The sequence below is a fragment of the Delphinus delphis genome, chromosome 4, assembly GCF_949987515.2.
Source record: "Delphinus delphis chromosome 4, mDelDel1.2, whole genome shotgun sequence".
Lineage (NCBI taxonomy): Eukaryota > Metazoa > Chordata > Mammalia > Artiodactyla > Delphinidae > Delphinus > Delphinus delphis.
Genome location: NC_082686.1, coordinates 83,378,908 through 83,401,501, shown reverse-complemented (window position 1 = coordinate 83,401,501; position 22,594 = coordinate 83,378,908). Strand labels below are relative to the sequence as shown.

The following is a 22,594-nucleotide window of genomic DNA, read 5'->3' as shown; positions in this document are numbered from 1 at the left end:
GTTAATTGGATATATCCATTTGGGGAAACAAAACTTGGCCCCTGCCTTACACCATAAACAGAAATTAATTTGAATTGGATCATAGACTAAATGTGAAGGTAAAACAATAAAGCTTCTAAAAGAATATGAGAATATCTTCATGACCTTGGGCAAAGAGCACACAAGAAAGCTAGCCATAAAAGAAAAGATTGATAAATTAGACTTTATTAACACTAGGAACCTCATTTTATTAGAGGGACAAAATTAAGAGTGAAAGTCAAGCCACATCCTGGAAGATAATTTGCAATTGATATATTTGACAAAGGAGTTCTGTTCAGAATATACACAGACCTAAAAATCAATATGAAAAAGACTGACACCGGTTTTTTTTAAAGAGCAAGAAATGTAAACAGGTACTTCACAGAAGAGGATATTGAAATCTCTCTTAAGGAAATGAAAAGTTGTTCAACCTCATCAGTCATCAAGGGAATGCAAGTTAAAACCGTAGTGAGATACTATTCTATCACCAAAATGAAAAGAACTGACATTACTAAGTGTTGGCAAAGATGTGAAGCAACTGGAACTCAAGTACACTGCTCATGGGACTACAAATGGATATAATTACTTTGGAAATCAGTTTGGCAGTTTCTAATAAAGTTAAACATATATCTGCCCTATCAGCAGATACACTGCTAGGAAACGCATGTGTATGTCCACCCAAAGGTCCATTACATTGTTATTTTTAATAGCTAAAAAGATGCTGACACAAAAGGGTAGCACAGTATGATTCCAGTTATATGAAATTTAAAGTGGACAAAAGGTGGTTATCTTTGGCAGGAAAGAAAGCCAAAAGCGTAAGGGAGCCAGGTTGAGGACTGGAAATACTATATTTTGATTGGAGTGATGGGTACATGGATGAATACGTAGGTAAAATTTATCAAACTGTACCCTTAGTATTTGTGTATTTTATGCAAGTTATGTTATACATCAAAAAAAAGGAAAGATGCACTAGTAGATCTCATTTGTAGACCCTTGCTTTTATGAAACTATTGAAGGATGCTGAGTAGGAAAATGACACTAACACGGTCCTTTAGGAAATTTTTCTGGTGCTCATGTACAAAATGGGTTGTTAGGGAAGAGACTGAAGGCAGGGATGCTGATACAGAAGCAGCGAGTGTGTATTCACAGTATTTTGATCAAAGAAGACTGAAAGTAAAGGAAGACAATGCTCCTGAGACATTGCTCTCTTCCATCAGTAGATCTGGTGATATTAAAAAGCTGCATGGGATTAGCTTGGATTTTTCCAAGCACAACATATCTGATTTTTGCTTTTTGCCCTGTGTCTTAGAACACTAAGATAATGCTAAAAGTTGATAAACTTAGCTGGAGAGATGATAAGCAAAAGGATATTAGAACTTAGAACAGGCCAGCATTGTATTTTAATGTGGCATTGTTCAAGTGTGTGTGTGTGTGAGAGAGAGAGAGAGATCTCACATAGCACTGTGGTTGGCCCTCTAAGAAATATCTAAAAAGCCACTTTATTGCCCCACCTTGTCATGAGACCCAGGCTAACAGTTCTCCCCTTGTCTGCTGATCCTGTGATGATAGGCGCCGTCTCAGCGCCCTGGCCATGTCTCTGCAGCAGCTGCTGTGGCAGTGTCCTCACTGAGTTTCCATGGAAGAGCTTTTGTTTCTGCCCGCACGTGTCCTTCCATCATTGAACCCTAACAGTTCTCTCATTGTTGCTCTTCCCTTGTAGTGAAGACTGAACCAGAAACACCTGTGCCAAGCTGCCCCTCTCAGGATGGTCACACAGCAGTGAAAACAGAAGAAAGTTCTGAGCTGGGAAACTATGTCATTAAGTAATTATTTCAGTCCTCTCTAAGGGAGTTGTGCTTTCGGTGTGTTTATGGTACTTTTAAAAAACCATCCCTGAGACAGCTGCATATGTGTAGAGTTGTGTGTATGAGTTAAGCCCTTTGATGGGTGGAAACCTTCTGTCTGTGTGTGGTGAACAAGTATTACCATTTGCTGCACAGCTCAGGAGTCTTCATTTAACCCCTTGACGTGACCTCTGAGCAGCACTTGATTTGTTGCCTCAAAAGCCTCCGCTGCAATTACAGATCTCCCTCCATTTGAGCTTACCAACACGAAGTTTCTTTGCTGAATCTTTGGGTATGAAATTTTTCATGATGTAATTACTCAGGTGTGTATACATTTTGTGTCGGAGTATCCACACACCTGCCTAATCTTAAACAGCTGCCTTTTCATGGCCCATACAGACTCAGTGCTTCGTTTTTTTGTTTTTTTTGCGGTACGCGGGCCTCCCACTGTTGTGGCCTCTCCCGTTGTGGAGCATAGGGACCGGACGCGCAGGCTCAGCGGCCGTGGCTCACGGGCCTAGCCGCTCTGCGGCATGTGGGATCTTCCCAGACCGGGGCACGAACCTGTGTCCCCTGCATCGGCAGGCGGACTCTCAACCACTGTACCACCAGGGAAGCCCATCAGTGCTTCTTCTAAAAATACTCCCAGAGATTTTCTAATTTCCGAATTGGGAACCCACCTCTGACTGCATATTTTGAAGTATTTCAAACTGCTGGGAATGGTAGAAGCTTAGCCACTTTCACATAATAGGTGACAGCATGAACTGTAATAACCCCTAAGATAGGCATTATATGATAGAATCCCCTACTCTAGTGACAATCACATTGCAAAAAGATTACGTGGCTATTTAATTTTAAAATATAGATAAAATGAAATGTCAGGTTTGCATAATTTGTCATTCTTGGGGTTTCATCTTAGTGTTGACTTTTTAAGCATTGAATGCTCTTCATTTATAAAGAAGGCTATGCATAGAAGGAAGGACATACCAATATAGTTGGTTTAAATTTTAATTCCCTTGGAAAGGAGAAATATATACATAAATTCATATGTGTTATATCCACACACACACCAAACACAGTTAGAAACTGCTCTGTGTATTCCCTACCTTAATTTTCTTTTCTTTGTCCTTCTCAGGATAGACCATTTAGAGACTATCCAGCAACTCTTAACAGCAGTAGTAAAGAAGATCCCTTTAATCACTGCAAAAAGTAAGACAATACTGAATATATGGATGCATTTTTTTAAAGCTGTGAAGTACTTGGGATATTAAGTCAACTTGAATCACTTGGTGTTGTAATTAATACTGACATGGTAGTTATCATAGAGGGTTTTAGCTACAGCTGTAGCTCATTTGCAGGGTTTTAGAATTAACAATATCTTGGTCAGTTAGTCTTACTATTTGCACGGTTTGATCTGCAGAAGGAATTTTTTTATCTTTCATCTAACACTCACTCTGTAGAAATAAACGACTGTCAAGACCTCCTGCAGTGATGTCTCCTCTATCCCTGCCCATTGTCAGCAAGACTGAACAGTTTGCTTCTCAGCCCCAATTGCTCTGACAGAATCAACAGCCCTCACCAAGGGCATGACCGACAGCCTGTGGATACTTAGGCTTCCGCTCTCGGGCGAGATCACCCGCGAACATTTAGAGGGAAGGGATGAAGCAGATTATCATTTCACATTCATGGGAATATGAAAACAATAGGCCAAGTACAGACTACCTTGCTTATTTTTTCCAGCTGTAATAGCAAAGAAAATATTTTTTTTCCCCTCAAAGGGGTCATTTTGAGGTAGCTCAAAGTAAACTCAGTGATTTTTCTAGCCCAGCAAGAAAAAAATTTTTTTAAAAATTCAGATACAAATACAGAATATTAGAGCTGAAAGGCAGTTCTGGAACCGTCTTTCCCAGTGGTCTCATTTTACAGTTAAGAAAACTGAAGCCCAGAGAGATGATATAGGTTGCCCAAGGCAGCTTAGTGAATGGCAAGGCCAAGGCTATATCTCAGGTCTCCTGTTCCCAGTGGAGTGCCATTTCCACTTATTTTAATAGGTAGTCTACTGCCATGATACTTTCTCTACTGGAGAAGCTGATTTCCCAGGGAGGGCTGTTGTTTTGAGAACACACGAATGAGTGTGTTATGTTGCATCTGAACTTGCCTGTTAAGGAACATAGCCAATAAAGAGGTCTAAAGAAACTTTTGGACATGCTTCCAGCAAATAAGATTTTATTTAAATCATAACTTTATTCAGAGTTTGCTGGATATGTGCATTCTAGGTGAAGATGCCAGCTGTTTTTCTGCAAAATCTGTGGAGCAGTATTATGGCTGGAACATTGGGAAAAGGAGAGCTGCTGAGGTAATCCCATGTTTGCTGCAGGCCACCACTGAGAGCCTATTAGAGAAAATAACCAAAACACATGTGCATTCTGGCTGCTTCCATAAACCTTGTCACATGGAGCAATGATAAATTTTGCAGCATGTTTCGTTAAATTTTTTTTTTTAACTTATTTTTTGGCCGTGCCGGGTCTTCATTGCCGCACACTGGCTCTTCGTTGCAGCGCCAGCCTTCTCTCTAGTTGTGGCATGTGGGTTTTCTCTCTCTAGTTGTGGCGCGCAGGCTCTGTAGTTTGTGGTGCTCGAGCTCAGTAGTTGCGGCGTGAGGGCTTAGTTGCCCTGTGGCATGTGGGATCTTAGCTCCCCTACCAGGGATCGAACTTGCGTCCCCTACATTGGAAGGCAGATTGCTTTACCACTGGACCACCAGGGAAGTCCCTCGTTAAATATTTGATGGTAGAACTTTTTCCTTAGTTAAAAATCTCATTCTCCAAAGACATGTAGCTAGCCTTTGAAAGATCTACTTTTTTCTGCATTGGTAAAAGTTTCTAAAAAATTTTAAAGAATTATATTAAAATTAAGTCAAGTATTTATTACTCGCGTGGTAGCAACTGTGCCAGACAGTAAGGTTATAAGAGGGAAGTAGCAGGTACAGAGCATGCTTAGGAAGCTTTGAGAAAGTCTGTGTGATGAGTTTGGGTAAGGCTGGGAAGGCTGGGGAAGTGGGAGATCACAGGTTAAGACCAGGTGAAACACCTTGTAGGCCAAACCTAGGAATTTCAGTTTTATTTTATAAGCATTAGGTAAGAGTTTTTACTTTTTTAAAAAACTGAGGAGTAACACCATCAGATTTTTTTTCCTTAGAAAAAAATGATTCTAACAAGTTAGCATGGTAGTTTAGAGTTGGGTGATTTATTTGAACACGCTAAGTTGAAGAATTCTCCCCCTCCCCCCTCCATTTTTTTAAGTGGCAAAGAGCGATGACAATGCGAAAAGTCTTACAAGAAATACTGGAAAAGAATCCAAGATTTCATCACCTGACCCCGCTTAAAACCAAGCACATTGCTCACTGGTGTCGCTGCCATGGCTACACCCCACCTGACCCCGAAAGCCTGAGGAGCGAAGGGGACTCGATCGAGGATGTGCTGACCCAGATTGACAGCGAGCCAGGTAAGCACTGGTGGGACTCTGGCACCATCAGCAGCCGAGAGGTGTTTCCTTGGAGCACATGGTCACCTGTCAGCCTCCATGGTTTTCGGGCCACGTCAGCCCCAGCAGTTTTCCATGCTCTTTCCTTCAGCTGAGGTGAAGGGACCTGAGGACTCCAAGAGCTGCCTTAGAGAACAGAAGCCCACCCTGGGTGTCCCGCCCACCCCCCACGATGGTCCCTAAAGAACTATTTGTGCCCAAGTGTCCCAAGTGTTGTGCCCCAGCCAGGAATGTTCTGGCCCGTGACACGCAACAGGAACACACTGTTCATTCAGGAGCCCCCTTCCTCAGCATCATTTCTCCTTTGAAGACCTTCTTGATCTAACTCCTTTCCTTGTGGTAGAAGTGACTTCTTCCTTTTTGACCTTATAGCCACCCTCACACAGACGAGTCTTCTCCCTGAAGATGGGGACGATGTCTTATCTGTTACTTTATCTCCAAAACGTAGCCTGGAAGTGCACTGCCCAGTGCTGGAGACACAGGTTTAAACAACTAATAATGTTGCAGATAAAATGAATTGTTTTATGATAAAGACACAAATAACTGAGATATGTGGGCAGGGGTGCAGGGGAGCTGGGTATAAAAGACATATGGGGAAAATATTTTGAGTTTCACCTTAATGAATAAGGAGTGTTTTCTCCTCTCAGCCCCATTTCTGTAGAAAAACAGATGCTCCACCTCCCAGTCTGAGGGAACCTGGAGCACAGGGAGGGTCTGGGGGGGGTTCCTTGAAGACTTAGCACAAGTTCCATTTTCTCCATGAAGCTTTCACCCTAACACAGGGTGGCCTCTCCTTTCTCTGATCTCCAGTGGTATTTAATATCAGAACCTTGAGGGTTTGTCAGATTTATATCTAAGCTCTTTGGAGAGCAGAGACCATGTCGATTACTTCTGTGCTTCACCAGTAGTGTATGTAAAGCACAATACTTTACCTGTACTAGGCTTTCTGTTAATATGACTGACTGATCTGTGAGCATCCTGCCAATAAAACAGAGAAAGCCAGGAGCTGGGTGCTCTACCTCCATCCTGCTGGCTGCCCTTGTCCCAGTCTGGACCTCACTTATTTAACTATAAAGTGAAAGGGATGCACTAGAAGATTCCCAGAGCCCCTGCTGGCTTTAAACTTCTAATACTCTTTGTTGGGTTTTGTATAAATCAACTTATTAAAGACTGGATGCATGGTATACACTAAAATGTTAGTAGTACTTATCTCTAAGCAGAGCGTGGATGATTTTTAATTTCTTCATTGTGCATTTCTAAATTCTCCAGATTTAAAATCTGAAAACAAATTAGTGGAGTGGGAGGATGGCCTTGTTTTTGGTGGCATAAGTATGAATTATGTACTGTTTTGACTTAGATTGTTCTTAACAGCACATATGTTTTAACACAGGATGCCTGTCTTGGTGCTTGTCTCCCTTATGAATTACTAGTTCTCATAATTATAGATTCATAGAATTTTAGAACCAGAAAGAAGGTCAGCTCCCTTGATACTTACCCTTCTTCTCTGGGTCTCAGGCTATTGGTCCCTTGGAGATGGACAGTCCCTTTCTTTTGTCACCACAGCTGTCATAAGACTGATTACCTCTCATTTAGAGTGCCCGTCATCATTCTCCTCTGCTGACAACCTCTGCCGGAAACTGGAGGACCTGCAGCAGTTTCAGAAAAGAGAGCCGGAGAATGAGGAGGAGGTGGACATCCTCAACCTCTCAGAGCCGTTAAAGATAAACATCAAAAAAGAACAGGACGAGAAACAGGAAGAAATGAAATTCTACCTGCCACCAACACCAGGCTCTGAATTTATTGGTGACATCACACAGAAGGTAGGGGACTAAGGCCTGTGCTGCTGGATCCCTAACCAGGTGCAAGGTGCAAGGTGTTCAGCCTTAGAAACTGACACCAGACTTTCTGGTGAAGCAGGTGTATGATTTCCTTCTGCCTGGTAAACCTGGGCTCTGCTCTCTGGGCACCTGCCTTCCTGCATCGGGGCCCTTGGGCAGGAAAATGAATTACATGTATAGAGAGGCTGCTCGTTGAACATGAAATTGAAGCAAAGGCAGCTAGATGTAGGCAGTTTTTTACTTTTCATCTGCTCTTTTCTCATTTGCCTCAGTAGAAGCACCCTTCCCTCATGAGGCATGTCATAATGAGCTCTCCCTGACACTAATAGCTCCCAAGTGCCCTGCCAGGGTGTGGACGTGGCACTCAGTGCCCTTATGGTACAGGAGAGAATTATCTACCTACCTCCAGTGGAACGCAGCCTCACTTCAGCATCTGCCTGCTGCACGGCTGCCTGGGACCCAAGTGATGAAAGACTAGTTTTTTTTCACCTACAGAAGGAGATGATAAGTGGGGCCGTTTCCAAGTATATCTTTATCACCTATTGCAAATAGGGCCTGAGAGTCTGATTCCAGGCTTTCCAATATGTTGCTCCCACTGTCAGAATTCATGGCAAATCCTACGTTCTCTCATGAAGGAGATCAGGGAGTAAGAGCAGGATTATAATAGCATTTTTAACAATCCCTTAGAAACATGGAGTGGTAGGATAACAGATTTTCGGGTTGTTATATTCTGTGTTACTTCTCCATGAGTTTTGTCCAGAACGTTTGTGGAGTTATTCTTCCACCCGGACATCATCTTGGGTATCAGAAGCGTGCTTGTTTTTCATGAAGACATAGGAACAAATGGCTTTCTTCTACTCTTCCAGATTGGGATCACCCTGCAGCCTGTGGCGCTGCATAGGAATGTGTATGCGTCGGTGGTGGAAGATATGATTTTGAAGGTGGGTGCCTGTGGGCAGCAGAGGGGCCGTGAGCTGCCGTCAGGGGCTGAAGCGCTGAGGGGCCAGCCAGGCAGGACAGAAATGGAACAGAGATGACAGGCTTTACGATTTCTCAGCTTATTCGGGCTTAAAGTTTTCTCTTTTTTTTCCTTCTGATTTTTAAATGAATTAAATTGTAGTGCTACAAGAGTTTCTGTGCTGATGTCACTCTAATGATATCTTTCAGTGCCATTTCAAGCGCTTTTTAAGTAGTCTGAGGTGAGAGTCATAGGTCTCAGTGCTTAAAGAGGTGACTCACATGTCACAACAGTAGCCACAACTGTCCCATCCCTCGGTGAGAGGATGACAAAACCAGGTTCCTTACCCAGCCAGATCCTAGCTCAGCAGTTCCTTTCCTGGTAGATCTCCTCCAGGAGCAGGGATACCTCACAAATAGCCCTCACCTGTTCTCTTTAAAAATAATGTCTGATTAATGAAAGTTACCCCCTTCATAATTTCTCAGAATCATAGCCTCTGTAATTGTGGGCTATTATTTGTGGTCTATTATTCGAACCTTTAATTTTTCCTTAAGGACTTTTGATCCTTAGATATAGCTGTTTCCAAGTTTAGGGTATGGGATGGGGTCAGCTACATCCCTTCTTGCCAGCAAGCAGGTGGCCCTTTTGAGAGTAACAGCATCTTCTGTTGTAGGCTACAGAGCAGCTGGTCAGTGACATCCTGAGACAGGCTTTGGCGGTTGGATACCAGGCAGCGTCTCACAACAGGTACCGTTATCTCTTTAGTTGGTGGTATCAGGCTGACAGATATTTCCTCACAGTTTAGTTGCCCATCATGATGTTTTAGACCTAAGTCAGTTTCAGTAGGCGGTGTCAGTGCTTGGGACATTCTCAGAGCCAGACAGACTTGGGGGTCTACTTGGTTGTTTTGAGACAGTCTCGTGGTTGTGAGAGGTCTGTATCTTCCCCGTCTCTACTGCATAGACCCTGTTCAGTAGGACTCTCATATGTTACAGGGTTGAACAAATACCAATTCGTTGCCATTGAAGATAAAAGCAGTGTTTCTTTCGTGTCAGGTTTAGGGCCAGGCACTGCATATATTACCTAATTTGTTGTTCATTTCAGAACTCATGCTCCGTTTTTAGAAATCAGGAAACCGGGCTCTGAAAGGTAATCTTGCCTGGCTTTCCCAGCAAATACATGATAGAACCTAGATTTAAACTTAGATCTCACTGGCTCTATACCCACAGGCTCACCAGTGCTCTTTGCAGCCTCTCTAATTGTCATTGATTGGGACGCTGAATTTTGCTCTTTTCCTGGGCCCTGAAAGAATGATAGACAGGCATTCCTTTCAAAGGAAACAAATTTATTTTATTCTGTTGTGCTTAAAGGCTGTCATAAATTTATATAACTTTAACAGAATACCTGAGGACATGAAGAGACCGAAATCAGAGGAATATGATTAGGTCAGACTTAACAGGAATGTAACACATCAGGCAGTGTAGAGAGGTCTTTACAAAAAGTGAGGAATAAAGGAGTTCTAGTAATGCTGCTTCTTGTCCTGCTGGAGATCCAGGAGTGGGCGGAGTGCCTCTGCAGCCCCTGCTCGCCTCTCTGGTTCCAAATGTGAGGACATAGAGTGACCTGAGTGCTTCTGATAAGAACATTGAACGTCACACTTGGCCTGCCATAACTCCATCTCCCATCTTTCCAAGAGATGGGCTCTGTGGTGCATTGACTCAGCTTTCATTCGGCTGAGACTGAATTACAGCAAGAACGTTCTGTTCTGCTTTACTTCCTTTTTCTTTTCTCAATCCCCAGTCTTTTTTTTTCTTCTTCTTAATCATTCAACCACCTTATTGAAATCCATCTCATGCCTGTGGTAGGAAGTCATATTTGAGCACTAAATAGGGCTGACCGGGAAGAGGGTAGGCCACATCTCCACCAGAGTTAAAGGAATTAGTGGGAAAGAAGAGGGGGGGAGAGAAGGCACCTGCTCACTCCCCATCCCCAGAGTGGCCCTAAACCATGCCTATCACTCATCATCATCCCCACCTACTGGAGCCCGTGCATGGGATGGTCCTTTCGGTAACTTAATTGGTTAAATTATTTACATATTTGAGAGAATCACTAACATCTTTGTTTTTTGGACCAGGATTCCCAAAGAAATTACAGTGAGTAATATTCACCAGGCCATTTGCAACACTCCTTTTCTGGACTTCCTCACAAACAAACACATGGGGATATTGAATGAAGATCAGTGAACAGAGTGAAGATGCCCCTAGGAAAGCAGGATTCGAAGTCTTGAACTGTGATGATTCTTCTATTTGGGAGAGAAGGTCGTTTTCTGTGTGCCTCGGAGTATGATGGCTACTAAACCATTGCCTCCACTTAGTAACACCAGTGTTCAGTCCCAGGTCAAATCCTTTTAGGAGAGAAGTTTGTTTCCCGATTCTAGAGTGAAGCCATGAGTGGATGCATGCTCTGTCAGCTTGAATCTGTTCCCTCTCCGTGCAGGCTCCATCAGGGTCTCCATCAGAGCAGGGTCAGGCTCCATGTATCAGGCCCTTCTGTCCTCTGCGTGTTTTCCAGTGGGCACCTTGGGCCTGAGTCTCCCTCCAGGAGGCAGAAAATGAGTCTGGCAAGCTAGAGATTTCACCCATTCTGTGGGCTGGGGTTACAGGCACCACCACCACCACCCTCTAGTTACCCTGATAACATCTGGAGGAGGGCTGGGCTTCGGCACTCAGACCCCAAGCATCGGCTCAGGAAGCAGTGATGCTGTGTGGAAGACACACAAGCCTGGGAGGCTGCAGACTGAGAATGCTTCTTTCATGGGACACAGGAGCATTACTACAACCAGTCTCAGAGCATTGTCAAGGGATGGACAGATCCCAGCATAGGTCAGGAAAAGGTTTGACTACAACTGAGAAGCTCTTAGCCATAGACAGCACCCACAAAGCCCGGGCACTTGGCAGAGTCAGGCCAGCTTTGAGTGTGTGCCAGGCAGAGAGCTGGTTCCTCACCATTGGCGTGGTCTGCTGGAGCTTCTGCTGCTGAATCCACGTTGAGTGGCCAGTGGGAAGCAGCCCCTTGGACAGTTCAACCTATCCAGTGGATTTGGTGTCTTGTTCTTCTCTGTCAAGGAGTTTTTCCCAAGAAGAAAAGTGTTTTAAACACTTGTGAGTGCCTTAAAGGTAGAGAAAGGACTGTCAAAGGCAAGACACAGGGATGTCAGTGCTCAGAAGCAGTGAGAACAGATTGTGTCATAGGCAGAGGCCATCTCAGTGGGAGGCAGAAGTGGTCGGAAAAAGGAAAGTTAGCCGCACCCTGCATGATGTCCAGTTTCATTATAGACACTTTACCCCAATCCTCCTGACAGTCTGTAGAAGTAAAGAATTTATTCTCAGCAGTTAGGAATCTGCTCCAAGAAAAACTGAAAGCTGTGAGTCAGAGCCAAAGAAACTTATCCAAGCAACATAATTCACGTTTTCATGAATCCTCTAGATGTTCGAGTCAGGAGAAGGCAGGGAGGCAACTACAAGAAATCTGCCCTTTATTCAGCATCTGAGGACAGCAGCTGCAGAGGGAAATTACTCAGTAAGGCATAGGGCATGTCCTGGCTTAGTAATAAAACAGTTCAGTAGTAAAGGCTCAGATATTCCATACATAAAATACTCCAAGCAAGGTTAATGGGCAAGTGTAGACTCATTCAGCAGTGGACTGTGACTCAGATCTAAAGAATGAAAATTTGCTCCAAATGAGAACAGAGTCAGTTATTACAGATGTGAAAGCCTCAAGAAATTATCTTTTTGCAAAAGAAATAGTAAGCGATTTAACAGTCCCCATATATATTAATGTTGCAATGAAATGTATTTGTATAATATGTAACATAATTGTGTAACAAAAATATCTACAATAAATCTTTCAGTATTTGTGATGGGTTTTTCTGAGTTTGGAGCACTACACTTTGGTAGGGTTTTTCTTACATTAGGTCAAAAAGAGCTGGGATGAGGCAAAGGTATAGGTGTTTGTTTGTGTACTTGAATTAATTCTTCCACTTCTTTCCAAAAAGAATTTGCAGCTACTTAAAATAAGGATTACAGTTATATAAAAATCTGAAAAAGTTTTGGAAAAATGCATGTTGGTCCTGGCCATAGTGGTTTCTGACAGCTTGGAGCAAAGGAAAACTACCTCAAAGCCAAGGCAACGATTAAAACAGCTCCTGTTGTCCAATCAAGAAGCACACTGGTTTGTCTGGCAAGAATGGGTCTGTGCTGAAGCCAGAAAGAAGTTACTCCTGTGACCCAGTCCTGCTGGGACCATCTGCTATCACAGTGGCTAAAAAATTACAGCAAGTACAGAAATATTTCAGAAATGACTATTATTTATATCCACCCTTAATAAGAACTAAAAGCTTTGAAAGCTTTGGTTCTTCAAAGGTAAGTAGTTCTTTGGGGAGGAGGCCCTGTAATACAATCCAAGTATGTAGCTTTCCTGGGACCAGGCTTCACTTAGTGTCAACCTTTAGGGAGTTGATGGTCTGGAGGAAGGAGAATAGGGGCATTGGCTAGGCCCCCTTCTTGAATGTTATTTGTGTCAGCCACGGTTTTGACAGGAGCCATGGGACAGTGTCACAGTACCTTAATCGGGGACTCCCTCTTAACTGACTGAAGGCGCCTGTGTGAGTGAGGCCAGCGGAGCTGATCCTGCTCAAAGGGTCCCCCGTTGGCTCAGGGTGGGCTGCATGGCCAAGGTTCTCTCAAAAGCTGCTTTTTGGAGTTTGGCCAAAAATCCTGGAGTTATTACAAGGATGAAAGTATCAGTGTTTGTAATGGGTTTTTCTGAGTTCGACTCACTACGGAGACATCAGTCTTGGTCTAAATGACTGTGGGTGACAGGACCCAGGGGCCTCCCTGTGGTTGGGCCTCCTCACGGCTGGTCAAGGCTGCTACTGCAGCGCTAACTTTGGTCATGGAATAATTAATTTGAACTCTTTCCTTTGGCTAAAATTACCTAACAAGCAGATTAAACTGCTTATTAATTTAATATAAAAATGCTAATTATATAGAAACTTTTAGCAAATACTGTAAGGTGTAAAAAATTCTTAATTATCCATAGTTCCCCTTCTCAAAGATAGCCACCATCAGTGTTCCAGTGCGTTCCTTTCGGTCTTCGTCTGTTTGTATCATACATATGACCTAGGTGAGTTGGAACCACGTGGCTGAGGCTGCTATTATCTCAGTGTTAAGGCCTTATGAAGACCTAGTGGGAGGAAGCTGCTGTTTCAGAATCCAGATCTAATAATTAATGAAGTCTAGTAAGGAAGGCTGTTGGGTTGGGGTGTTTTTGAAAAGCTGTTTGTTCCTGGGTGTGCAGGATGCCTTCCAGAGGTCAGGCCTCTCTCAGGCAGTGGTGCTCCCACCGCTGCTGCAGTGCCAACACTGCCAGCATGGGGCAGCCTGCTTTACCCCCAGCTCAGTGAATGGGCTCTTGGGACAGGCTCTGGGGGAGGGATGGGCATGGCTGGCTACGTGGTGTGACACAGGCAGGGGCTACTGAGAGGGCCTGTCAGTGGCATCAGATGGACCAAAGCTGCAGATGGGAGTAAAGCAGGCTCCCGGGAAGGGGTGCTTGGGCAGGAGAGAATAAGTACAGCAGCTGTGCTTTGTTGGCCATTTACTGTACTAAGCACGCTGCACATAAACACGTTCTCTAGGGGGGGTGGGGAGGGGAGTGGCATTACCCATACTTTGCAGATAAGGAAACAGAAGCTTAAACTGCTCCCAGCTAGTGAATGGAAAAGCCAAGATTTGAGCCCAAGACTAGCTTCAAAGACAGTCCTTTTACCCTAGGCTCCTAGCGGGGTTGGGGGGAAATGGGTAAGTGTAAAAGAGGAAGTTCATGCGTTCTGTTAAATATTACTACATACGACAGCAGTGCGACTGCAGCCCAGGGTCAGCGTTCTCAGAATCTACAAGCCTCCGAGGGAGAGCAGCAGTAGCCATGGCACATTGAAGTCCTCTTACTAAGAGGAGATAAAGGAAGACATGAGAAGGCGTTCGTGTTTATAATTAATTTAAAGAAATGTTAAATTGAAACAATATGTTTGCGTTTTAGTAAAATCTGGGATTGTACCATTAATCTGTTTGCTTCTCACAGAATGCCCAGCACGCAGTCTCTTTTCCCTTAGAAGCATCTAACATGCAAACCAATGAAGTCTGAAATAATAGGACCCTTTGTGTAAGCATATGGTTTTGCTTTTCCCTTTAAAATGATTCTCTCAACATTTCCTTTGCTGGAAATGTGCCAGAGCTGGAGCTAGCACCTCTGAGGGGACTGATGGCCCCTCGCAGCCTGAGCTGGAAACAGGGCTCCGCCTCCGCTCTGAGCTGCTTCTAAAACCTGAACGCCACCTCCTGTGGTAAAAGTAAATGCTCACCTGGCTAAGCCACCTGAGGGCTGGAAAGAGGTAAAGATCCAAAGGGAAATCCTTGAGCTTCCTTACCGAAACTGTCCTTAGCTTGTGCCTCTAATCTCTAAAAGGAACACAAACTCCTTCAAATGTTTCGAGGGCTGCTGTGCAAAGAGGGGACCAGGCTAGTTCCAAGTGGCTGCACTGGCTGGAATTTGTCAAGAAAGGAGAGGGCCTTCCAAAAACAGAATGAGCTGCCTCAACAGCTAGTGAGCTCCCTGTAATGAGATGACGTTTTCAGGTCTTTCAGGGAATGAAGCTAATGCCACCCTTCTCCCAAAGAAGCTCCCAGTTCTTAGTATAGTAGTTCCCATCTAGTCATCAATACATTAAGGGAACAAAACGAGTCAGTAATACTAAGGTAAATGTCATTCACTCAGTACTTCACTCATCCCAAGAAATGTTTTGTTAAAACCAGGGTCGTCTTGGCCATAAAGAAATTGTCTTTAAAACTGAAACCCTATGATTGATATTCTGCTTCTTTGGGAAACTTCTTCCTGGTTACTTAGCATCATCATGAGTCACATGCAGGTGATAACCTAAGATTTCTTCTACAGCCTGAACATGTGGGGCCGTTGGTGGGACTATCCAAGGACACCACCTTGGGTTACCATCGGTTATAAAATTGTCATGCAGCCTGCGAAAACAACAACGTGGACATTACTGGATCTTTCAAGGACCTGTTATGTCCATATTCCTCAGCCCCCAGCGACCAATTCAGTTCACAGTAGAATTGATCAAGTTCTTCAGATTTAAAAAATGAAGGGTGGCCAAAAGAGGCAATTAAAAAAGATCTGAAGCCTTCCGCACACATCTCTGAGGCCCAGAGCTGAGCTGGGTGGTGCTGTGTCCCTCTGTGCCTCTGTTCTGCCCGCAGCCTCGTGCAGCTTGGAGAGGAAGTAGTGCCCCACGGTGAGAACGGAGGACCCTCCCCCTCTGACAGCAGGGGCCATCTGGTCCTGAGACCTCACCCAGTCCCCGGGCAGTGGGTTCTGATCCTCTGTGGCTGCTCGCTCCTCTCCGTGGGCAGTCACACGTTGAGGATCCGGGGAGCTGAGGCCTGAAAGATGGCTGAGGGGTTAGGGGCGAACTTCTTCCTCACCTCAGGGACCTGGAAAATGAAATGTGGCCACAGATCAGCGGGCCTTTCCCTCGACTTTCCCCCTCCCCACAGCTCCAGGAAAAAAATCCCCTCTTTGTCCTTGAGAGTTGGGACTGCTAACCTGAAGGGTCTGCAGTTAACGCGGGGTTCCTGCGTTAGGGGACATTGGCCAGATGGAGCACGTGGACCTTCGTTTCTCCCTGAAGCCTCTTTTGGGTTGAGTCAGGAAGCTGAACGGCCCCACCTCCCTTCCAGCTCCTCCTTACATGAACGCCGGGGCCTGGACAGCTTGTCACTAGGGCTCAGTGGCCAAGGGTAAGATTGGGATTTAGAAGGGAGGGGACACCCTTCTCCCCAGAGAGGTCAGCACTAGGGGGACACACATGTGGCTAACGACAAAGCAGCACCTTGGCTTTCTGTTCACGAGTGACAATTGGGTGTTGAGACACCACTGTCCCTGGCATAATGCCATCCTACACCACCCAAACCTGACTCCTAGTCCCTAACCTGGAAGAAAAGCCTCTGTCCTCACACCGCCTGCAGCCAGGCACCCAGCCCCTTGCCCTGCAGCACCAGCTTCGGACTGACCTGGAAGCCAGCCCCGGGGCTGCTGTCCCATCCAGAGCTGTGGGTTGTGATGACTGTGGCGGGTTTCACCTTTGTGGATCTCGATGGCTTCACTCCAGTCCAAGCCTGGAATTCCTGTCTGGAACAGAACACATCACAACCTTGCACAGGGTCTCCCGTCCCTTCCCCTGACCCCTCAGAGGCCTCGGCCCTTGCCCTGTGCTTCTGGAATATTCCTGACCAATGTCCACTGCTGAGATGCTGCTTTGGCTGCAGATGTTCCTTTCTCCCCTTACAAAGGCAGAACTAGCAGACGAAGTGTACCCCAGACAGCTCCAGCGGGAATTTTCTCTCACGCTGCTGGGGAGCAGTGGCACAGGCTGCACGGGGAGTAAGCAGAGAGCTCAGTCAACAACTGGATCCTACTCATCCCGAACTGCGAGCTCCCGGCGTGTGCCGGCCCTCAGAGACAGCACGTTCCAGCCCTGCCCTCCAGGGCTCCCTATCTTGCCTCCGGGCCACTTCAAGGGGCCCTAGAGGCCCAGAACCAGCAAAAGTCGCTCGCCTGCAGCCCACGTCGCTGGTGGCCCTTATGTCCAGAGGAGGTGACGGACTGGACAGCACACTGCACGGTCCTCCATACCTGGTTACAACTGAGGAAGAAAATGAGGCTCAGTGTTGTGTTCAGTTTTTAATAACTTGTCTTATTAACTCCTGCAAAAGAGTATAAGTCGTAGTGACCATCTCAAGAAACTAAAGACAGCCTGGCGCTGTGGCTTTTGTATGGCGCTGTGCCCGCGGGCACTGATACGCAGGAGCAGGGAGGGACGGTGGTCTGCACAGGGGGTAGGTGTTGGCTACCTGGAGGGAAGTGACAAGGCTGGCACGGCCTAGCTCCAAGTGCTCACAGTAGCATTCTTTTCACAAAGACTTAATTCCTCAGTTCCTCTTAAAAAACAAACAAACAAACAAAAAAACCTATTTTAATTCTATCAACTCCCCTACTAAATGGCAGAGACCTCCTGTGCCCACAGGAGCCGCTGGCCAAGGTGATGTTCTGAGGAAAAGGGTCCAGATGGCCAGAGGCAGCATCCGTATTTGGGCTGGGTCCAGCCCAGCCTATCTCACCCCATCCACAGCCCTGGCCAGGTTTCAGGCCCTGAGATCAACAAAGCAGCCTTTTCTCCTTAGCAGCACAGCTGGGCACCACTGGGCATGACACGTGTGCAGGGAGCAGCTGTGTCTGTCTGTGGCCAGCACTCGGGTACCAGGAGGCGAATTGGGCCAAGGCCCTATTGGATAACTTTTGCTTCCAAAGCTGCAAGGTTTCAAAGACCAGCTGCCCGAGCCATATGCTACTCTGTTTCTCCTGGGGAAGCAGGTCCTCCCCTTGGTGTGCCCTTCTGTTCCCACACTGAACTGAGCCTTGGGTCTGGCAGCCCAAGCCTGCTGCCCCAGGGTGGCTGCAGGGGTCCCAGAGCAGGAGGTGACCAGAGCCAGGGGCTAGAGCAGTGCCTGTGGTTCCTTGTGGGACAGGCCTGGTGCTGGAGCCCAGGTGAGAGGGAGGCCTGCAGTGGGGATGGAGAAGGGACGTTGAAGACAGACTCGGCAGGGCCTGGTGACTGCCCAGGAGATGAGGAGGGCAGGCTAATGGCCTGCCGAGGAGATAATACAGGACTAGCTGAGTCAACTGTGCCTCCCCTCACCAAGCAGTTTCCACCACTGTCCACCTCATGTGAGCCTCAGCTGGACCTTGAGGGCCGCAGTCCCTCCTGCTGAGGGGCAGGGAGCCACCCAGGGCATTGCAGAGCGCCAGACTGAGGGTCCTGAGGCCTGGGTTCTCAGGCCAACATGGCTTCAAACAAATCCCTGAACTTCCCTAAGCCTTCCCAATGGGCACTTGGAAAAGTGGGAGTCAAGTCTGGCACTTTGACTGTTGGCCCTTTAACTGACTCACCCAGGAAGGAAAGAGGGAGACGACTGGGCCAGGGGTGCTGACACACCGAACTCTGGAGGGAAAGCTCTGGGAGGAGCTGGTCAGGAGGAAGGACCCAGGCTGGCAGTGGGCAGGACCCACTGCCCTTCTGGCCGAGTGAGAGGCAGGTCAGTTCTCACCTGGAGACCAAGGGCCAGGTGAGGCAGGACCTGCTGGGGTGGAGAGGAGTAGCCACGAGTACTCGTATCCCTGGGCTCTCTGGATCTGTTCATTTCCTTTGCTTTGTAAATTTCTTTAACTAGTTCGCTTCGGTAACGCGCATCTTTCAAGAAGGCAGGTGGGATGGAATTGCTCATTCCAGTAGTAGAGCTGGGAGATGGAGGGTCCCCGAGGTCGGCTCGCACGGTGCTGGGGAGCCAAGTTCAGCAGTGGTCCTATGTCTCTGCCAGGTGACCCAGGCAACTAAGCTCTTGCTATTTCTGCTTTACAGATGAGGAAAGGGTCAGAGGGGCCAAGTGACCCACCGAGTTTATATACCAGGAAGGAGAGCTCTAGTGAGTCCCAACTCTTGCCCAACTCGGTACTTTTCCACCACTGCCGGACACAGGTCAAGCAACTACCTGATTCAGAGGAGGCAGCATCTTAGGGGATGATAACCTATTAGGGGCACAGATTTGGTCTCTGAGGCAAGACATACTTGGGTTCTGCTCTGCTCTGCGTGACCTCGTGCCAGCCACTCAAGTGCCTCATCTATAGAATGGGGACAGCAAGAACTGAACTTATTCCAGGGCGTTATTGTGAAGTCTTGGGGAGATAATCTGTGGGAAGTCCTAAGCCTGGTGCCTGGTACGTGCCAAGCAGAGAGTAATAACTAGTACCTTTAGTATCACTGGAGCTGGAAGGACCCAGCAGGACATTCAAACCTGCCATCTGCTCAGCAAGGGTGAGGGATGGCTTCTAAAAGTCCAGCCTTTGCTTGGACACTTCCAGTGAGCAGGAGATCAGCACCACGTGACCTTACCCATCCCAGTCAGTTCTAATTATTAGAAAGCGCTTCCTTCCCTGAGCTGAAGCTATCTCCCTGCAAGTTCCGCCCCCATCTGTGCCTGGAACATCAGCCATTTGAAGGCGCTGCACACCCAGGACCTCTGGCCTTCCAGACCTGTCATTCAAGGCCCCTCCAGCTGGTTCAGGGCCCCGTCGTGCAGCAGTCGGCACCGTCCACTGCGTGGCTGGGGCCCCAGTGCTGCGGCTCAGTGTCTGCCCTGCCCTGACACCCCTGGCTGCATTTCTGCAGCTCAGCTTGAGCACACGTCCCTGAACACAAGACCCATCCTGAAACAGCCACTCCCCATCGAGTTCCTTAAAACCTGCATGCCCGTGAAGGAACCTCTGGGGAGACAAAATGTTCCACGTGTCTGAATTATGGTGGTGATGCCCAGGTGTATACAAAAGTCATCCAGCTGTACACTTATAATGGATGAATTTTACTATATGGAAATTATACCTCAATACAGTTGATTTTAAAAGTAATAAAATTGAAGGAGAAAGTTCATACCTTTTGGCCCTTAATTCCACAGGTAGGAATTCATACTAAAGAAATTATTGTATAAGCAAAGATTTAGCTACAAGAATGCTGATCAAAAGAGATATTTTTTTCTCTAAAATTTTTTGTTAAAGGCAATACATGTACTTTTTTTTTTTTTTAGAGCAGTGGTTCAGGGAATTCCCTGGTGGTCCAGTGGTTAGGATTCCGTGCTTCTATTGCAGGGGGCATGGGTTCCATCCCTAGTCGGGGAACTAAGATCCTGCAAACCATGTGGCACAGCCAAAAGAAAAAAACAAAGCAGTGGTTCAAAAGGGCAGAGTGAAAAGTCCCTCAGTCTCCTTCCACCCCTGGCAGCATCCACAACTCCTTCCCCTTCTTCCTCTCCCTAAAGGTTACCATTTTCTCACACATCCATGCAGAGACATCCTACACTTATTTCAGCAGATATGTATGTATCAATAACCCCTTTAAAAACACAAATAGTAGCAGATGTATCGTTCTGCATCTTTTTTGACATCTTCTATTATCAGTACATTCTGGGCTTCCCAGTAGCCCATCCTATGGCAGAGCTATAATTAACCAGTCCCCTACATCAGTAGGACAATGGAACTGTTTCCATTTTCTGCTGTACTGTTGTTGACATGTACCTTATACTCCTTAGCTCCCACCCCATGTTCAAGGTTACCTGTAGGGAAAATTTCTACAAGTGAAGTAACTAGATCAAAGGAACAGTGTTTTTAATAGCCCCAAATTAGAAACACCCTAAATATTTAACGACATGAGAGTAGGTTAATATGTGGACATATATATCAATATATGGATAATGTATATCCATAAGATAAAATACTGCACATCCATTAAAATTCATGTTGTAGGAGAGCATCTAGTAACACGGAATGACATCCACGATACGTGAAAGAAAAAAAAAACGTGTACAGTTACAAATCTATGCAAGAATTATAAACAGATACGCACTCAAATGCATGTTAAGGATTAGAAAGAACTACAAGTTTGGGGTAGGATTAAGGGCATATTCATTTTCTATGTTGTAATTTCCGTAATTTCCAATTTTTCTGATCACTTGTTATAAGAAGACAGAAAGCCCTCAGCTGTCCAGGGGCAGAACACAGGCCTGTCCTCAGTGAAAGCCAAGTCAGCTGCCCTCAGTCACTCAGTGGCATCTCTAGGGGACCACCCACTTGGAAGCTCTGCATTTGGTCCTCACCACCAACGCCCCCACAGAAGGCGATCCTCAGGCAGTTGGCCTGCGAGCACCCCTCCTATGGCTAGGCCCACCTGGTGGAAGTTAAGGGGAAGAGGATTTTAACTCGGTCGAAGGCAGGCTTTCTGCCAGGACTGCCCGAGAGGGCAGCGAGTGAGGTAGTGAGCTCGCCGCCACGGAGGTGCTCGCTCGCTCACTCACTCCGAGTCTGGTCGGGGAGCATCGAAGGAGACGCTGGCAGTGCCAGGAACCAAAGGGGATGACCTCGGAGGCCACCCACGGCTCTCTAAGTCGTGTGGGATGGGGGCTCCAGGCGCCTCCTCCCTCCCGCCCACCCTGATCCTCCAGGCTCCCCAGCTCAGTCTCCTGGGACCACGTGGTTTGCGTACAATGCGCTCCCCTGCCCCCAGCCTCATACCTGTACGATGTGGTCGCCGCTGCAGCCGCATCTGCGTCGCCGACGGGGAGCACGTAGACCCCCCGGCTGTAGGGCGCGGGGGGCTTGATCCTGCGGCCGCCCGCTCCCGACCCGCGCCCCAGTGTTGCATCTCTGGGCCTCGCGGGCGCCGTCCACACGCCGAAGTCCCGCTGGTACTGAGTAAGCGGCACGTCCCGGCCGGGGTCCCGCGAGCCTGCGGGGGACGAGCCCCTGCGTGAGGTGGCACCGCCCAGGCCCGGCTCCTCGCTCTCGAGTTCGGAGTAGCTGTGCAGGGTCAGTGGCACAGCCACGTCGGAGCGGTCCAGCTGGTTCCAGCGCCGCGCCAGGCAACAGAGGCGGCTGATGCAGGGCCACGCCATGCTGGCCCCGGCGCCTGGCGCTCGCGCTCGCTCGACTCCCTGCGCTCCGGGCAGCACCGCCCCCGCCCGCGGCCCCGCCCTCGCGGCCCTGCCGGCGCTGCCGCAGCCCCGCCCCCCGGCCTCGGGGTAGCCACCCAGGGAGCGGAGGGAGGGCTGGGCGACAGCCCCGCGAGGCCAGGGCCGCCTGTGCAGGGCTGGAGCTGGACGCCGGTGAAGGAAGAGGGTAAGGCTGGCGGGGTGCAGAAACGGGGCTGGGGTTGGAGGAACTGAAACCGACCGGAGGCACAAGTGTCCAACTTGAAGAATGTCTCATAATTTAATCCAGACTTCCCTAAATGCTATCTTATAATTTAGACCTGGCTTCGCAGAGGCCGAGGGCCGAATGGCGACAATTCCTAGCCGATCGCCCTCCGCCAGCCCCCAGGCTGCAGCTCGCCTCCCGGAGGGTCTGTTGGACCCCGCCGACAGGGGACAAGCCGTGGCTGCCAGATTTGCGCGAGGCTGCAGCGCGGGGCTCGTGGGCACGCAGGGGGAGACGCGCGATGAGGGGATCACAGGGAAGACTTGGGGCCGCGCTTCCCATAGAACGCGGGTTTGAATCAGCCGTTATGATGCCAAATTTGGGACATCCAATTCAGCTTCCACTGAGAATTGGCATTAGCCCTCAACTGATATTTCCTGAGGCCTAAAATCCCTAATTTTAAAGCATGGCCATAAAGGCTTGCTTATAAAGCTGCCACAAATCTTTGGCCACTATGCTATAAA

The 22,594-nt window shown here is 47.4% G+C and overlaps 2 protein-coding genes across 7 annotated transcripts in view; one reads left to right on the top strand and one right to left on the bottom strand.

The window, feature by feature from the left end:
• Positions 1 to 12,115, top strand: part of YEATS2 (YEATS domain containing 2) — a 109,084-nt gene extending 96,969 nt beyond the window's left edge. For 4 of the 6 annotated variants that reach the window (XM_060011043.1, XM_060011044.1, XM_060011046.1 and 1 more), the window contains 8 exons: positions 1,739 to 1,841; positions 2,998 to 3,071; positions 4,139 to 4,218; positions 5,165 to 5,366; positions 6,999 to 7,225; positions 8,110 to 8,184; positions 8,875 to 8,948; positions 10,336 to 12,115. In XM_060011043.1, coding sequence (XP_059867026.1) covers positions 1,739 to 1,841; positions 2,998 to 3,071; positions 4,139 to 4,218; positions 5,165 to 5,366; positions 6,999 to 7,225; positions 8,110 to 8,184; positions 8,875 to 8,948; positions 10,336 to 10,444 — 944 coding nt within the window. In that variant the 3' untranslated portion in view covers positions 10,445 to 12,115. Of the gene's footprint in view, positions 1 to 1,738; positions 1,842 to 2,997; positions 3,072 to 4,138; positions 4,219 to 5,164; positions 5,387 to 6,998; positions 7,226 to 8,109; positions 8,185 to 8,874; positions 8,949 to 10,335 lie in introns of those variants that run through there. The other 2 variants (XR_009519296.1, XM_060011047.1) reach the window with 2 other exon arrangements.
• On the bottom strand, positions 11,255 to 22,073 carry MAP6D1 (MAP6 domain containing 1). The gene is made up of 5 exons (XM_060011048.1): positions 21,450 to 22,073; positions 16,346 to 16,463; positions 15,627 to 15,766; positions 14,113 to 14,208; positions 11,255 to 11,370 (listed from the first exon to the last, which is right to left on the bottom strand). Exons 1-3 carry the CDS (start codon positions 21,827 to 21,829, stop codon positions 15,686 to 15,688), a joined length of 579 nt encoding a protein of 192 aa, XP_059867031.1. The 5' UTR covers positions 21,830 to 22,073; the 3' UTR covers positions 11,255 to 11,370; positions 14,113 to 14,208; positions 15,627 to 15,685.
• Between the last annotated feature and the right edge of the window lie 521 nt (positions 22,074 to 22,594).

Excerpts from the sequence above, each read along its gene's own strand:
- MAP6D1 (XM_060011048.1), bottom strand. The coding sequence starts at position 21,829 with ATGGCGTGGCCCTGCATCAGCCGCCTCTGTTGCCTGGCGCGGCGCTGG. Across the intron at positions 16,464-21,449 it reads GCGGCGACCACATCGTACAG|ACAGGAATTCCAGGCTTGGA; the intron begins GTATGAGGCTGG and ends GTTCTGTTCCAG. Across the intron at positions 15,767-16,345 it reads GCCCCGGGGCTGGCTTCCAG|GTCCCTGAGGTGAGGAAGAA; the intron begins GTCAGTCCGAAG and ends TTCATTTTCCAG.